This window comes from Protopterus annectens, chromosome 2.part1 (assembly GCF_019279795.1).
Source record: "Protopterus annectens isolate FY-2018-M chromosome 2.part1, PAN1.0, whole genome shotgun sequence".
NCBI lineage: Eukaryota > Metazoa > Chordata > Ceratodontiformes > Protopteridae > Protopterus > Protopterus annectens.
In genome coordinates, this window is record NC_056729.1 from 923,875,850 (window position 1) to 923,894,775 (window position 18,926).

Sequence of the window (18,926 nt, forward strand, 5' to 3'; positions counted from 1 at the left end):
TTCCCATGTCCATATTTCTTTTTTATACTTTTCCAAAATATCTATGTTTTGCTGTTTATATTTTCACACTTCCTCATATGCTTCTTTTTCCAAACAGGTCTAAGTTTCTTGGTCTATATAATGTTTTTCACAAATCTGTTGTATTAATGAACACAAATTTTTATTTGAGGCTTCTGACAGTTTTTGTTGTGGAAGTATTTTTCTTTCCTCTAATTTATCTCTTAATCTTTTTGTATATATTGGATCTGGAAATTCTGGGCTTTTTGCATAACAGTAACAATACAGAATTTCTTTCTTATCCTCAGTAGTCCACTCTGTCATCTTCATGGCTCTTCTTTGGCCTATCAGTTTTTGTGATTTTTGTGGACTGCTACCTACAACAAGGTGGGATGGGCATCCTCCCTCTGGGCCTGGCCTGGCCCCATTGTATGAATGTTTCTGTATTTTGAGGATTCTACACTGTCATTTTTCCAGTCCTTGCACCAGTACACCTACCAGGATTGGGCACTTTTTTATCCTGGGTATTGTGCACCCAGCTGTCTTTTTTAGTTTTTGACCTACTACTTTCCATGATATATGCTATATAAAATACAGTCTATCTATCAGTGTTGTCTTGGTGAGATTTTGTGAAAAACAGGGTCCACCTTGTGAAGGTACCCACCAAGACTTGAAAATGAATTCATTTCAGCAATGCTACTCTGCTTGTTAACTTATCTCTCCATTTGAAAGCAGGTGCTACTCCACAGGATGAACTTGCTCATGAAACAAAATGACTCTTATTCATCCAGATATAAAAACATTGCACCTTACAGTTTGGATTATATGCTTCTAATTCGTTTCAGGTACATTTACTTCAAGGATGTGCTGCATGTAATAATGGAGGCTAGAAAACTTGCAAGGAGAAAATCTGATATTTCTAAGTGGAAAAGATTTTTACATGGTGCTGCAAGAGAGGACACAACCCTTATGAAGCAGGGATTTCCTTTGTCCTCCTGTATTTATGCAAGCTCATGTCATGCATACAATTCTGTCAAGGTACATTTGTTGGCTATTTCTCTCTCTCTGTCTGCTAAATGATCCCCTTCTTTCCTCATGTTATTTGGTCAGACTGTTTATTAAAGGTAACCTGTATATCAGGCTCCTCAGTCTCCTCAGGAAATCAATTTCTCCTCCTCAGGACCTGAATTATGTGCTTGAAATGTTAACCACGACACCCTTTGAACTGGTCTATTCCTCCACTTTAAAATTCTACACTTTGAAAACAGTGTTACTATTGGATTTAACATCTGCTAAAGTGGTTTCTGAGTTACAAGTTCTCATATACCACTCCTTTTCTAGTTTTTCTTCGATACATGATTACCCTCAGGACTAACCCTTTTTTTATATTCATGGTTGCAACTGGAATGTCTCTAAATCAGCTATTTCTACCTGCACTTTCCCAAACCTCAAAATAAAGGCGGTAAGAATCCTTCATTTATAAGACGTCCATAGGCAACTACCGATCCAGGAAATTGTAGACCCATCAGCTTAACTGGCCTGACCTGCAAGGCCATGGAACGGATTATCATGGACTTCATTAACAAGGACATTGGCAACCTCCAATCGATCCCACACAGTCTGGTTTCATCAAAGGGAGGTCATGCTTGTTAAATTTGGTTGACTTATTTGAGACAGTCACCAAAGCCATGGACAAGGGGAAGACAGTGGACACCACTTACCCTGACCTGACAAAGCCTTTGATACTATTCATCACTTGGGTATAATAGATAAACTCTCTCAACTAGGCATCAATCCATATGTTAGCAGATGGGTAGTAAATTGGCTCATTGATAGAACCCACATAGTCAAAATAGGGGAAGCCACCTCAAGCAATAGACCCGTAACAAGTGGTATACCCCAGGGATAGGTCTTGGTACCTCTGTTTTTTGGGATATGTTTTTCTGAGGTGCAGGCAAAATCCACTGGGCTATGGCCGACCACGTTTTCAGATGACTGCAACTGGGAGCTGTCATTAATTCCCCTAATGATGTGGACATCCTCCAAGAGGGTCTCACCCAAACAAATGACTGGTGCCAGAAACATGGTCTCAAACTGGATGCCAAAAAATGCATCCTCATCTCCTTTGGGGAGAGTGATGTCCCCACAAATTATCACAGTAATAAGGTCCTAATCACGCAATCGGTCGTGAGGAACTTGGGCACCCAGGTTGGTAGGAAACTGACTTTTGACCACCATATTGCCTCTGTTATGCTGAAAGCTTTCTACATGGTCCACCTCATTAGTAAAAGTATGTCATCCAGGGACAAGGAGGTCATAATATCCCTGTATTCTTCCCTTATAAGAACCATTGTTGAGTACAGTGCCCCTTTCGGCTTGTACCTCACAAAGCATATGCAGCAGCTGGAGAGACCACAGAAGTTCCTCACCAGGAGAATCCAGGGCCTCAAACATCTACCCTACACAGATAGGCTAAGAGCCCTGTCCCTCTACTCAGTCTCATACAGACTCCTCAGAGGTGACCTGTGTCTGGCATACAAAGCAGTCTCAGACCCCACCTTGAGAGGAGTGCTGCATATCCGCAAGTCAAGCTTCACTCTAGTAACCCGGACGTTTAACCTCAACCTGATCTGTGACATCAATAGGACTTGTTGGCAGAACAGATTTGTGTCCCAGAGACTCCTCTGGACTAGACTCCCTCCACATCAAACAGAGTAACTCATTAACCCTTTTTACGTGCAGATTGGATAACTGGATGGGGAACAGAAAGTACACCTCTGGGATTCCACCTGTGTCTCTGATGGACAGGGGCATTGGGTGGTGACTTGTCGGAACATGGGCTAAATTCTTGACCAGGCATTTAAGGGCCTCAGGGCCAATAGCCTAGTAATTTCTTATGATCCTATGATCAAGCATTTTTGTTTGGAACACTGAAAAAGGTTTCACTGGCAAAGTCTGTCCTTGAGCCTTATTGTAAGAAAAATGAGAAGCAGAGTTCCCTTCTGTTCGATGGCTCAAGTTTTGTTGGATAAGTTTTTGTATTTCCTCCTTAGCCTGTTCTGCATCAATGTCGTCAGTCCTCAAGGAAATATGTTTTTAAAGACAGCTGAATATAGCAGCATGAATCTCACACCTGCTTCTACACATTCCCTTATTGCTGGGATAAATTTGCTTCTCTTCTGCTGGTTTACAGTGAATAATTATGTTACACAAATGCTCTACTGTCTCCAATTTTTAATTATTTTTCCCTCTGCCACAATTTTGTCAGAATCAACTATTTCTGCTGGTATGAGTCCATCTTTACTAACCCAGCTCCATAAAAACCTTAAACTTCACTACCATCAACCTACAAAGCATCAGAAATAAAATTCCCCACTTCCATGCATGGTTACACCAAAATAAACCAGATTTCACTGCCATAACCAAGCCTTGGCTTAAACCATTCATCAACGACACAGAATTCCTACCCCCCAACTATACATGCCTCAGGAAGGACAGGCCACATAGAAAAGGTGGTGGTGTCGCCTTGATATATCCAAATATCTACACAATAGTCCCTTTCACTAAACCCATTCCACAGTTCTCCTCAGCAGAACTTTTAGTAACCCTCCTAAAACTAAATAACTATAAAACCCTCTGCATCATAGTGTTATAAATTCCCCCAGGTAACAATGTTCCCATTCTAGAGGATATTCTAGCTTGGTCATCCAAACATATTCAAAATGAAACAATCATTCTAGGGGATGTAAACCTAGATTGGTTAGATATCACTAACCAAAACCTCCAAACTAACATCAACTAAAATCAGGGTTGGGAGGGTGGCCTAATGGTTAAGGTGTTTGCCTTACAAACACAAGGTACAGGGTTTGAATCTCACAGGGGATAATTGGCTAGGCTTAAAATGGTTCGCAAGGGCAGTTAGCCTAGTACTAAACCATGAACTAAACCATGAACCATGAACCTATTCAACTACACTCAGCTTATCTCTGATATAACCAAATACCAAAAAGAACCAAGGCTCGGTCTTAGATTGGATCCTTGTATTTGACCCAAATAAGATCTCCACCTTTGGAACATTACCAAACAGCATCAGTGACCACTTACCAGCCTTCGCTTTACGTAAAACTTCCACAGCTATTAGTAACCACCAATTAGAAACCCTAAATGAAATTTTACAGCATAGCAACTGGGCACCATTAAAAATTGTTCCTCTTGATGACGCAGTTGAATTATTAATTTCAACATTTCTCAAAATCTTAGATAGGGTAGCACCACCACGACTAAAAAGAGTCAAGACTAATCATGCCACTTGGCTCACCAAAGCCACAAAAATCATGTACACTAGAGACAAACTTGGAAATCATGGCAAAAATATAAAAACCCAGCTGACCTCATGCTATACAAACAACTACATAATCAGGCCAAAAGGCAGGTAACCAAAAACAAAATGGAATACTTCCATAAACTACAGGACCAGCATAGGCTAAACCCAGAAAAATTCTGGGGGCACTAAGTTCCCCTTATACACCCAAGCTCTAACACCAGTCCTTACCCATACCCTGATAAAAGCCCCACTTAAATAGCCTCTCTCTTTAGCTCTTATTGCATTGACACTATTGCCAAGCTGACCACCACTTTCCCTCCTTCTAACCCAAACTCATCAGACCAACAGTCTACTCGTCCTAAACCTCCCTCTCTACCACATTTTTCTTTTTCTCCCATACCCACATGCACCATAAAAAACTCCTCCTAAAACTTAAACCTTGGACCTGTGCTCCTGACAACTTACCTGCTGAATTCCTAAAAATATCTGCATGCTCCATTGCTTACCCCATTAGTATACTTATCGACAGATCAATCCAAGAATCCCACATACCTAATATCTGGAAGAAAGCCCACATTCTTTCTCTGCACAAAGTTGGCAAAAATGCAGACATGTCTGCCTTATGGCCCATAGCTATTCTGTCTCCCATTTCAAAAATATTAGTGAAATGTGTCCATACCCAACTTCTCAACCATTTAATTAATAACCAACTTTTCACCCCAACCCAGCATGGCTTTAGACCAGGCCATAGCACCAACACAGCTCTCATCTCCATTATGGATACAGTAAATTGGGCATGTGATTCCAATCTGATTGTCTCCACACTGTTCTTTGACCTTTCAAAAGCTTTCGCTACGATTTCACACTCCCTTTTACTATCTAAACTCAGCAATCTAGGTCTCGCACTCCCAACCCTAAATTGATTGTCAAACTACCTCTCTGGCAGATATCAGTCAACTAAATGGCAGCAATCCTGTTCCCCCTTTCTCAGCATCTTCACAGGTGTCCCCCAAGGCTCCATACTAGGCCCCCTTCTATTCAGTATATTCATTAATAACTTCCATAACTCCCTTACACATGGCACTGTGATCCAATATGCAGATGATTCAACAATCATCTGCACTGCTAAAACCCCTTCTGAGTTGCAGCTACTAACACAAAATGCCTTCACATCCACAGAAAAATGGATGTCATGCAGTCACCTAGCTCTCAAACCAAACAAGACTAAACTGATCCTATTCATTCCCAAAAAACAACTTCTCTAAATAGAACTGAATTCTCTATCCACTCCCAAAATAATACCACCATTGAAGTAGTCTCTAGTACTAAACTACTAGGAGGCATTAGTGACAAAACCCTAACATTTGATCTCCACATACTCAATAACATCAAAAAAAAACATATCAGAAACTGAGCACCCTTTATAGACATAGGTGTTACCTCAATAACACTGCTAAAAAGACTCTAGCCTCAGCCTTTCTACTTCCATTCCTGCTGTATGGTGCCCCCATACTCACAAACATCCACTCATTGCTTAAAACAAAGCTCAACTCATGTTACAATAAGGTTCCCAGATTTGCAGCCAATGCTAGATCCTCATCACACCACTGTTCCTCACTACAACAACTAAACTGGCAAGAGCTACCACTCTCTTTCAACTACCTACACTTAACTTGTTTGTCTTTTCGGCTTTTCCTGGTTAGGGGTCGCCACAGCAGAACTCCGGTCTGCTAATGATTGGCAGTCGATTTTTTTTTATGGTGCTGAGTTGCCAGCCTGACACCCAACCTTCAGCGAAGGCACGCCCATTCACGCATGTCTAACTACCAACAATTAACAACTGCACATAGGTTCATAGGTAATAGGCTATTTGCCCTAGGGCAGTTATAAGTCTAGCCAAAGTGTATTTGGCTTCCGCTTCCCTATTAGATTAGCCTACTGTGCCTCTGTAAAGTAGGTCACAGAAGGTACCCTTTTAAGATTAGTTTACTGTGCCTCTGTCTAGCAGGGACACAGAAGAGATCCCAGGGGTGAATTTGCGATTTCCCATCCATGCGTCCAGATTTTGCTTGAAGCGGGTCAGCGAGGGGCTATGTCTAACATGAATTGGGATTCTATTCCAGAGTGAGGGGAGCCTCTGGGAAATGAATCTGTCCCTCCAACATGTCCTATTTATTTTTGTGCTAAGGTTTAGGTCCCTGGAGTGTGTAGCTCTTAGGGACTTGGATTTTTTGAGGTGGAGCATGTCCATTAATTCTGGGTTTGACATGGCTTTGTACGTCAGGCATAGATCGCCTCTGAGTAGGCGGTAAGCAACTGAGTAGAGCTGGAGTTCTTTAGTCGAGCTGCATAGGACATCTGTTTGTAGCCCATGATCCTCTTGGTGAGGTACTTTTGGGGTCTCTCCAGTTGCTGCACGTGTCGGGTAAGGTACATCCCAAAAGGGGCATTGTATTCAATTATGGGCCTGATGAGTGACAAGTAGAGGGGCACAATGACCTCTCTTGATCTTGATGTGAACCCTTTTGTGATAAGGTGGGCTATATAGAAGGTCTTTCTAACCACTTTGGCAACGTGATTATCAAAGGAGAGATTACTATCTACGTTGGTCCCCAAATCTCTAATTACTTCTTCCGTACTTAATGGATTACCACCTATGTGGTAATTTGTGGGCACCTTGTTTTTCCCAAAGGGGATGACTATGCACTTTTTAGCATTTAGCTTGAGGCCGTGGCTCTGGCACCAAGCATCCGTCTCTGTGAGACCCTTTTGGAGGATGCTTGTGTCAGCTGGAGATTCGATTATGGCCCCCAGTTTGCAGTCATGTGCAAACTTTGTCAGCCATAATCCCCCCGTGTTAGCCTGAACCTCAGAGAAGTATATACCGAACAAGAGGGGTCCCAGAACTGAGCCCTGTGGGACGCCACTTGTAACTGGTTTGAATTTGGATATGGCACCTGCGATTCTGACCATGTGGGTTCTATCTCTGAGCCAGTTTGCAATCCATCTATGATATAGGGGTTGATATTTAAGCTGGTAAGCTTATTTATGATGCCCGAGTGGGGTATTATGTCGAAGGCTTTTGCGAGGTCCAGGTAGGCTGTGTAGACTACCTTGCCCTCATCTATGGCTTTGGTAACTGTTTTAAAGAAATCAACTAGGTTTAAGAGGCAAGATCTGCCCTTAACAAAGCCAAATTGGGTAGGGTCCAGTGTCTGGAGGCTCCCAATGTCTTTGTTTATGAGTTCCATGATAATACGCTCCATAGCTTTACAAACCAGACTAGTCAGGCTTATGGGGCGATAGTTTCTGGGGTCCGTTGTGGCACCACCTTTGTGGAGTGGGACCACTGTAGCTGTACGCCCTTCTTTCGGTACATATCTTGTAGTAAGGCTTAGTTTGAACAGTGACTTAATTTGAGGGTTCAGTTCTTCTTGGAGCTCATGTAAGACACAGCCTGGGATACCATCCGGTCCCATAGATGCTGTGTTTTTTTGCTTTGGAGAGGGCAGCTTTCACCTGTGCATCTGTGATGTCAGGGAGGTCACATTCAGTTGGGATAGGCATTTGCTCCTTTGGGGGGGGGAAGGGGGAGAAGTTTGCGCTGAATCTGTCTGCCAGGATGTTGGCTATGTCTGTAGGTTCGGTATATTTTGTACCGTTATGCAACAATTCAGAGTATATCTGAGAGTTTCCGCCCATGTTCCTGACATAACTAAAGAAGGCCTTGTGATTTAACTTTAGTGTCTAGGGTAATTTTTCTTTCGAAACTGACCTTTGATGATTTTATGAGGGATCAAAGTTTCTTGCTAATACTGATCAGAGATGCCTTCCCTTTTTGGGATTTTGCTCTGTCATGTAGTAGCTTCCTCCTCCTGTTGTATAGTTTATTTATGGCCGGGGTCCACCAGACCGGTCTTCTGTTTTTGGAGGAGTGAGTCTTGGTTTTATTTGGGATAGCACGATCCATGCATTCCTGCAGGTGCTCATAGAATGCATTTGTAAAGGATTCTGCGGATTGGGCTGTATTATCCTCTGGCCCAGGGGCTTTGAAGGATTCCACCTCAGTCTTGAGAAGTGCAAAGTTGGCTTTTGAGAAATTCTTTACAGTGATTTCCTTTGCTGGGGGTGGAGATGGGATATGGATGTCCAGGGAAATTTGTTTATGGTCTGATCTTACCAATGAGGGGTTTACCTCTGGTGTGGAACATAGAGTCCCTATGTTGGTGATGACCAGGTCCAATATGTTGTTCCCTCTTGTGGGAGTGGTGACCAGTTGTTCCATTGCGTTAGAGTTTATAAATTCAAGGAACCGTTGGGCGAGGGTGTTTGGGCTTGAGTAGTTTTCCCAGTCAATGTTTGGGTAGTTGAAGTCACCCAATAACATAGTGTTTGGAGAGACCTTCATATTCTCCAGTATTCTCAGGAATGCCAAGTGGGGTTCCTGTAATAGGGAGGGTGTTCTGTAGCAGGCTACAAACTGAAAGGCAGTTTTGCCCGCTGTTAGTTGCACATGGATGGTTTCCGATGCTTCATGCAGTGCCACTAACCTGGAGGTGTAGGTATCTTTGAATATAGATACTCCCCCTCCTTTTGTGCTTCGGTCCGAGCTTTGGGGCCGAAACGCATGGTATGAGTTACAACCTGGTAGTGCTGGGGTGCTCTCAGGAGTCTTGAACCAGGTTTGTGTTACTGCACAGACATCGATTTTCTCCATACTGAGGAGAGCCTCGAGTGCATGCATCTTGAGGTTTAGACTTCTGGCATTGAGTAGCAGTACCTTTAGTTTTTGTAGCCTTGGGTTGTCTATGGAGGTGGGTTTATCCTTTGAGCCTTGCCTAAAAAAGGCACTATGGGGGTAGCAAGAGCCTTGGCTAGTATACGAAAGCCTAAGGGTGACAGGTGCAAGCCGTCTCTAGCGAAGCAACGTGGCTTGTTGAGCATGTCATCCCAGGCTGACAGACACTGGATCCCCTCTGAGTGACACCAATATGTTAGCCAATTGTTGAAACTGATCATTTTGTCTTTATACTGTGTCATCATTCTTGGTGAGGGCAAGATGCTACTCAAGGTCAGGGTCATACCAGCCTGGGCTACATGGTCAGAGAGCTCCTCTATGTGTCTTTTCATGTAGTCCAGGGAGGTATGTCCCAGGTCATTCACACCAGCATGGACAATGACGGAGTCATACTTGTACTTACTTTGGAGTGACTGGAGTGCTTGCGTTATGTGGTGGATCCTGGCACCCGACTGGCAGCTTACAGTGACCTTCTCCTTGTTCAGTCTGGTGAGTGGAACATCAGTGTGCCGGACAATAGAGTCCCCTGTAACAAGTGTATTTGGTGTGTTGTTTGGCCTTAAGGGCTGTGACTGTGAGGCACACTGATTTTGTGAGATATGTGATTCGTGGGTATTGTTGAGGGGTGGCTGTTGCTTGGATATCTGCTTAGGAGGTCTTTGCTGTTTAGGCAGATTTTTATTTAGAGCATCCGAGTATGTTTTTGTGTGTTTATGTGTTGGGTATGCAGATGCAATAGGTCTGTGTGAGACTGGATTTGTGGTGTGGATGGTTACCTTTTCCTCCTGACTGACTGTGCCAGTCTTGGGTTGAGAGAGGTCTGCCTCCAGTTTGGCTGTGTAACTGCATCTCTCACATGTATTAGAGTTTGTTGGAAGGAGGAGAAGGTTGTCTGTGTACATAAGGCAATTGTAACATTGCCTCAAAATTCCCAGATTCACCAGTTGGACTGGAGAGTAACCTTGAAGCTGACCCTTGGACATACCAGATTAGTATAGGGAACTGTTTTTTTACTGATGAGATTAGGGAAGGGAACTGATTTTTCACTTGATCAGGAAGGACCAATCGGGAGCCTAATACTTATGAGAAGTCAAGGAGGGTGTAGTGCTTTAGTTAGTGTTTCCTTATAAGAGCTGAGCAAGTGCAGGGCTTTAGAAAGAGACTAGAGTGATTACTTTGAGAGTTTGAACAGTTCTAAGGGAAAAAGTGAAGAGCAGACTTTGTGGAGCCTGGAATAGTTTAAACCTGTTTAGGCGGCGCTGCCCGACGCTGCTCAGTGTGCAAAACCACGCAAAAAGAGAGTTGTAGGGTTTTAAGAGAGAGAGATCAAGGAGTTTAGAATTGACTCAAAATGTCCAATAAAACTACAGCTTCTAGGTAGTAACCACTCCTCCAGGCACAGGCAGGCTGTTCAGTGTTAACCACTCCCACTGGTGAACACAGAGACTTCCCTTTAGCCCAAGCAAGCACTGGCCTTCTAGAAACTTGCAAACAGTTCAGAACAGCAAATCTGTAACTGAACTTTCTTAACTTTCAGAAAGTGGGAAAAAAGCAAGATTTTTTTTGTTTTTTTCTTTTTTGTTGTAGTTTAAAGGTAGCAGAGATACACAAGCAGCAAAATAATCACAACAGTGCAATAAATGACCCCACACTTGAGTGCTAGGCCAAAATCAGGTAAAATGCAGTTTTTAGAGAAAAAACTATTTTAAATTAAGTGCAACACAGGAAATGCAGTAAACAGGCTCTAGATGTGTTCCAAGTACTGTTACTGTTACAGATATAAACCTTAGCAAGCCAGATAATGCCAAAAAGTAGGCAGCAAAGCAGTAAAACTTAACAAAAAAAATCAGAAGAAAATACTTACAGTCACAAAAGTGACTCCTTTTCGTCTCTCAGCATTTTCTCCCCTTGGTAGGTGCTTCAGCAACAACTAGCAAGCCTGAAAAGACGCCAAAACCACGATGATATATAAACCTACAGCATGCTCTCTCCCTTCTCCTTACTATCATTGTACCAACCAAATAGACCTCTTAGATCAGAAAATAAAACACTGCTTAAGGTAGACAACCCCTCACCTCCCAGATGGTGAAATGCTCGAATTTACCCTCCCAATCACAATAACCTCCATCACCTACCCTCCATTCTTTAAAAAATCTCTTGGACAACACCTCTCCTCCTGATGGTTATGCCCATGCCAAAAATAACCCTCTCACATTCTTCCCCTACTGTGCCACTCCCACTTCACCCCTCCTGTATCCACACAACTGGTCAATATGTAGGTATTCTGCATGTTCTAATATCACAGTTAAATCAATGCCTAACATTGTTTACTGCACTGCCTTCTAGCTATCTATGTAACTGTAACTACATGTCTGTATTTTTATGTATTTGCCTTCTAGCTATCTATGTAACTGTAACTAGCTTTCTGTCTTTACTGTAATCTTCACCATGTTTAATGTCATGTGGAGCTTTTCTCCCCGGGCCTCCACTGAAAATGGGCTCACCTAGGCCCAGTGGACCTTCCCAGTAAACAAATGCAATAAAGAAATAAATAATACTAATACAGGTCATGGCTGCTTTCTCCTGACCAGGTTTGGAGTATACAGTTGATGCACCCTTTCAGTTAACATATCCTGCTTTGGAATATGAGTCCATTTGCTTATTTGTGCTTTCTTAAAATTTAAGCGATCTGTTTCTTCCATTTTTCTATGGTATAACATAAAATCTAATATTTTCTCTATGTGCTCTGCCCTCTTAACTGCACCATTTGTTTGAAACAGCTCTTCTTGTAAAATCTTGTACTTTGCCTTTTCTTTATTTCAGCCTCTGATTTTTGCAGTTTTATCAGCTTATCTAAATAGCTTGTTAAAGCTTCTTATATTTTTCCAGCCTCTTTTATTTGACTTGGTATACTCCTTCAATGTTTCATTTATTTTAATCAGTGCTTAGTACATTTGATGTATTTTTTACACTAAATTACTTGTAGCCGTCTCTTGGACTGAAGCTGGGATTTGAACTGATTTTTTGCTGAACAGCTTTAGGATTCTTCCTAGTCATTGTTTTCTCTTCACCTTTTCTAGTTGATTTTCTTTCACGTTCTCTAAATGTCATCTTTGCTGGCATCTAGACTGTATACTTACTTGCCAGTAATTGAATTTTGCTCAAGCTGGCAGAATTACTAGCTCTTATTTTTTCACACTGGCAGAGTTGAAAATAAGCTGTTGATCAGTGTGCAACCATCTTGTAAGTCTGCCAGTTGTACATGTCTTGAAGATATAAGTTATGTATGGTGTTGATATTTGCCTGTAGATGTATGTGTCATTACTGCAACTTGTGAGTGTTTATAGTACAATTAATTTGGTTAAACATTCTTTTTTTTAAACAAAGTGAAATGTAATGATGTTTGTGCAACTCACATCTCATTCACTTACTGGATCCAGTACTCAATCTCTCCCAGAGCAGCGATTTTTCTCTGGGGCCAACTTGTGCAACTACCGGTATTCTCAACAAAGGTCAGTAGGACCTTTGTAGTACTGGGAGTTTGTGTGTGTATGTGTGTGTGTATTTGTTAGGGTTAAACTAGGTGTTAGGTAAGGGGGTAAGTTTATTGAAATGCGAGTGCATGTGGGTGTACATTTTAAAGTTAGGGTAAAAATTAGGTAAGGGTATATATGTAGATATGTTTGTGTGTGTGTGTGTGTGTGTGTGTGTGTGTGTGTGTGTGTTTGTACATTCCGGTACGGTTGTGTAAGTGACTGCACTATTTATGGTTTAAATTGCTAAGTTGTGTATTGACGTCTGATTCTCTGCTTTTCAAATTTTTACTTGCTTTCCCTCATTTTACCAGTGCATATGCACCTGTACCTCAGTGCATCCCTATACCTTCACTTTTTAGGTGGACTTAAGAAGTAGTTATGTACAACATATAGTACCTGTACAACTACTTTTGAAGTACTTGGATTTGTGGAAGAATGTTTTTTATATCATTGACCTTTGTGTGTCCTATATAACAGCTCCTGCCACATACATTTTGTAATTTTACTTTGTGATTTTGTTTCCATTTCCTTAACTCATACTTCAGCCTCTGTCCTGAAAGAAGATCAAAAGTCTCGAATAGAAAAGAACCTGATTAAGGTTTTAATGGTAAGAGCTACAATCTTTTTATTTCTTTTTTTGTTTCCTGGCTGTAATTTTCTCCAGCTCTTTCCCTTTTTTGTTTTAAGCGTGCACCTTATTTGTTATTCATGCCTACATTTTTAGACTTGTTGATTGAGCTGTTTGCAGTATTCTGGCCATGATTAATATTAAAATGGTAGACTTCATGTCTTTTATTTGCATTTTGCCTTTATTTACTAAGGATTGCTGATATCTGTGATAATTTTAAAACCGTGAATAAATATAAAGACATTTAATGAACTTGCATATTTCACCTGCTGTTTGTTACATTGTTCTTTGAGATACTGCAGTGTTGCATACTCTGGCAGGTTTCCTACTGAATTCTGAAGGCTGGTTTAATATTTCTCAGTATTAGAACTAGTAAAAATCTTATAATTGCTTCACCCTGGACAGGATCCGAATATACATTTGCAAATGCTGAGTGTAATGTGCTGGTTGTTCAAATTGTGCAGTTTTATTGTACAAGCTTAATCTTATTTGTTTTTCCAATGTTATGTGCATTTTATGTTGCAAGTAGTATTGGAAATGTTGGATACTAACCATTGAGATATCCCTGCAGGAATAGACTTATGTCTGGACAGGATGCCAAAGCCTAGCCATCTTCTTCTTGTGCCATATGTCTGATATATGACCAAAACGCACTCAGGCTACATGGTACATAAGGACATATGGGCATGAATTACCCCAGACTTTCTTGCTGCCAGCCCTAACTTTTAACCTGTGTTTCTTTATTGGTCCATGTGCAGATAAGTATCCCTGTTGGGGAAACTTTCTGTTAGCATTTTGACAAAAAATTTACCTTTTTCATGTCAGTTAAGAAGAGAAAATGGGATTTGGAGAGGAAAATGCTTACAGGGGCAGCCACACTAAATGCCTTTTTGTCTAGGAGCTAGTCATGATCATAGAAATTGCACTGTTCATATGTATACCCTAGGCTAATGACCACCAGGTCTCTTACAAGGCTAGCTGTGCAATCCAGCCCAAATGTGTCCTTATGTATCCTAGGTGTTTAATAGGAGAGGGTATGTTAAAAGATTCTAGAGGTTTTGTGGAGGGGGTATGTTAGTTTGCATATTACTGTTTGCCTGACTATCAGAGACATAAGAGCTAGACCCGCATTGAATTTCTGATTTCCCATCAATTGGTCAAAGTTATGATTAAATAGGATTAAGGATGGACTCTGCTTCACAAGGATGTGGAGCTTGTTTCAGAGTATTGGAATCCTTTGAGACATATGTATGTCTTGTCCGCATGTCTTATTTATGTCACAAGCAAAATTTAAATCCTTGGATCTAGTGGTTCTAATGCTGTTCATGTTGTGGATATGCAAAAAGGTCCATCAGAGCTGGATCTGATGTTGCGTTGTATGCCAGGCATAGACTACCTACTGGTGGCCTGTAGGAGCCACAGTGATAAGTACTGCAGAACTTTTAATATGTATGGTAAAGGGGTCCATACCTCTGCCACTTTAGCTTTTAGAGATGTTAATTGCCCAACCCACTCATCTAAGTTCATTTTATCCATTTTGAGCAGCATGGAACAAACCTTGGCTAATCTCTCAGACTCTGACTTGAAATCTAGTGTTATGGACATGATTAACTCTGCCTGTCAGGTAGCTAAGCTCATAATCAAATGTGGCCACAATGCTGTGGATGCTGTCTTTAGAGCAGCTGAAACTGCTACTGTTATGAGAATGCATGCTTTCATATGGTTACCGTCCTCTGAGAATGTTAAAGCCCACTCGTTCAATGTTCCAGTTCACAAGGACTTGCTGTTTGGTTAAGCTTCTGCTGAAGTTTTCAAATGGCTGAAGAAAGAAGGAAACTCATGCAGTGAGTTAGAACAGCTTTCTTAACTCCAGCGTCTAAATTTTGAAGTTGTTGTCCATCCAATCCATGCCCCATTTATTTTTGTAAACCTTTCAAATCTGGTCAGCTGAAGTTTGGGGAAAAAAAACAAACATTTGAAAGAATAATGGCAGGGAGACAGATGCCAAAATAAAATCTAATCAGTACCTGGAATCCATCTCCCAGACAACAAACTTCTGTTTATCTCTTGGCACATATTTCCTCCGTCCCTCCCCTTCCCACTCCAGTCATTCTCAGGAAATTGCAGGGAATCCTTCTATATGCCTTCCTGCATGGCAAAGGATAACTACAGACTCTTTGATTCTAACTACTCTAGAACAGGGCTACACATTTCAGTGGGCATGCTTTTCCATTCTCTCAAACAGTCCTTTGTCCCCAAAAGACCAGCTTCGTCTTATGACCCCAGTCATTTCAGACTTACTGCTTCAGGGGACTATAGAACCAGTGCCCCTCAAGTCAACAGGGGCAAGGATTTTCCTGGTTCCCAGAAAAGAGGAAACTTTCATGTTCTCTTCCTTCTTCATTCCCCTCAAGCCTTTCTGGTCACTCTGGCCTAAAAGTTGCTTTGTTAACATGGTCGCTTTTCAGAAAAAGCACAGATCATATACTCATTACAGATTTATAATTTAGACTCAAGGGAGAGTTTATTTACTGAGTTTCCCTGTAGTTTTTTTTTCTTTCTCTGAGACTATTGCTAGAATATCCCAGTGTTTTCAGTGGGAGAACACTGAGATTTCTCAGTTCCCAAAAATACTATGAGTTGTTAAAGAAAGGTTTTCCAGAACATACACCCATTTCTGCTGTCCTGTTTGCTTTAGAGGATGTGTGCTTTACTGCCTTTGATTTTCCTGATAGCCAGCTGTCCTTAAAAAGGCTGATAGGTTGTATAAAGTTCCTCAGTATTTTAAACTTTTATACACTGTTCCCAAACCTGAACCAGCAGCTATAGCCATAGTTGACTCTTCTGCATCTTAAACACCTAGTCAATTCCAATCCTACTCTTTCTGTTAAGGATGGGAAAATTAATAGTTATAGAAAAAAGTATACTTCTGCAACTTTAAATTTCAGAATTTTAAATTGTCAGGATCATATGTTAAAGTTTAAATTTCTGACATATTGTTGAAGTATGAAGAAGGTTTTATCTGCAGATTTTTCTTGTGAAGAAAATTCTGCTTTAATTACTTAGTTTCTTCTGTTGCACTGCTCATTGTTTACAGTGTATGACTCTGTTGATACTTCCAGAGCTATGGCCACTAGTGCTTTTTTAAGGAGGTTTGGTTGGCTGCATTCTCAAAACCTTCCAGATGATGTTAAAAATGAGATTTTAAATTCTCCCTTGTATGGAGATTTAGTGTTTGGCCTCTCTGCTGTAGAGGTGATCAAAAAGTATGATGAAGGGGCAAGCTGATCCATGGAATCTCTAAAATTTTTCAGCCCTCCTTTTCCAAACTTTCCAAGGGATTTTCTTTCTCCTAATCCAATTTTGGCAAAAAACAGAATACACAGTCTCAACAGAATTCAGGTAAATACATGTTTAAGAAGAAGTGGCAAGGAGATTCCAAAAAGAAGTATCAAACCTCCCAAAACCAGGAATATTCCAACAAGTCTGAGTGACTATTCAAGATACCTTGTGACCCCCCCTCCCAACACAACCCTTTTTCTCTTCCAGAAAGTCTGAGTCTTCATTTTTGTCTTTGGCAACAGATTGTTTCAGACAAATGATTTCTGAAAAATCATTCATCAGGGTTATAGATGCAGTGGGAGAAAATTCCTTCTTTCCAAGGAGTTATTCCTCATCCTGGTAAGACTGTTTGTGTCCACTTATTCTTCATCACAAGCTGTCCCAAGGAGTCAGGGTTGCCAGATTTCCCAAATTACAGGTTAAGCGAGCATGCAACCAAAAAAGAAAAAAAAGATCTTTCTTCAACCTGTTTTGCAAATAATATATACTGGTATACCATCCAATCAAAAATCACAAAGCGGAGCCACATCTATTCAGTGCGAAAAAGTGGGTTCACTAACTTCAACTGGGATTTTTTAGATGCAGTGGAGGACTCTGGATTGGTCTGCTGGACTCGGGACCATCCCACTCAAATAGGGATGTCTGGCAATCCTGCAAGGAGTGATAGAACCAGTTTCTCTTTCCCAGGTGGGAAAGGGTTTTTATTCAAGAATGTTCCTAGTCCCAAAGGAAAAAAAATGCTTGGAGGCGAGTTCTGGATCTTTCTTTCCTAAAGTTGTTTGTGTTGGAGCCCAAATTCATAATGATGTTACTTCACAATTTGCTACCTCTTCTTCCTCTTTCAGGTTTCCTGGTAACACTAGACTTAAAAGATGCATCATTACATTCCTATTCATCCAGACTTCAGGCATTGTTTAAGGGTTTTGTGTGTCTGGATCGTATTATCAGCTCTCTGCCTTACCCTTTGAGTGTCCACTTCACCAAGAGCGTTCATAAAGGGTCTAGCTCCAGTAATAGCTCATTGCAGGCTATAGGGTATCCACATTTTCTGTATTTAGACAACTTGTTTGTCTTTGCAAAGTCTTTTTCAAAATGTCAGAAACCTCTCTCTTGGGTGAGAGATCTCTTGCACAAGCTGAGATTCCAAGAGTGATCATTCAAAAGTCTTAACTCCATCACACCGGATTGTTTTCCTGCTTTGTCAACTGGACACATCAGTTCAAACAGATTACACAGGAAGAAAATAGATCTTTATTTAGGTCTATTTCTAAGGTTTTCTACTCAGACTTCAGTCACTGCGAGGGAATACTTCAGGCTTTTGGGTCTCATGGCATCTAAGATTCTCATGATACCCCATGGCAAGACTCTACATGAGAAAGATACAGTGGTAGGATCTGAAGTCTGTTTTTGGTCCCAGCATCAACACCCTTTATCCTTTCAGATCCCAGTACTGGAGTTTGTCAGAAGAGAAGTCACTTGGTGGAGACAACAGATATTCTTAAATGAAGGTCTCCCTTTCTCCCTCCTTGCTCCAAAGCAGTCAGTCACCACAGGTGCTTCAGACTTTGCTTGGGGAGCAGTTTCAGGAGAGAGAAAAGTGCAGGGGATGTGGGACACCAAAGACCGACACAAGTATATAAATATTAAGGAGATACTTGCCCTGATTGAAGGGCTCAGTTCTCTGAACCATCTTTGATCCCCGAGAACTCTTCAGGTGATTGCAGACAATATCACAGTGATGTTGTGCATCAACAAGCAAGGGGGAACTAGTTTGTAACCCCCTTGCAGACTAGCCATGTTAACTTGGGATATACCTGCACAGCACAGTCTCACTATCCAGGCATCCTGTATTCCATCAGTGCAAAATTGTGTGGCAGTTAAACTGAGCAGAACTGGGGCAGACCCTTATGGATGGAAGCTAGATCAGTGGATTTTCCATGATTTGATCCATCTGTGGGGAATTCCTCAAGCAGACCTCTTTACCTCCTGTCTAAACAGTCAGCTAGCAAGATTCTGCTCCAGGACTCCATGCAAATTGCCTGGAAGACAGATGCCTTTTCTTTTCTTTGAACAGGAATGTTCTTGTACGTCTTTCCACCCTTTCCATTAATATCCAGGGTACTTATAAAGAATGAGAAGGAATCCCCCTAGATCATTGTGTGACTCCATACTTGCCCAGACAACAATGGTTCTCCTTTCTTTTGGAAATGGCCTGGGGCAATTACCACAAGCTTCCTCACAGATTGGATCTACTCACATAGGAATAGGGGTGTTTGATACACCCCAACATCAATCAAATAA

General features: G+C 41.3%; 1 protein-coding gene across 1 annotated transcript in view; it reads left to right on the top strand.

Moving 5' to 3' along the window:
• Window positions 1-18,926, top strand: part of TRAPPC11 (trafficking protein particle complex subunit 11) — a 2,455,228-nt gene that overhangs the window by 1,398,830 nt on the left and 1,037,472 nt on the right. Inside the window, exon 16 of the mRNA XM_044062556.1 lies at window positions 13,201-13,262. Coding sequence (XP_043918491.1) covers window positions 13,201-13,262 — 62 coding nt within the window. The remainder of the gene's footprint in view (window positions 1-13,200; window positions 13,263-18,926) is intronic.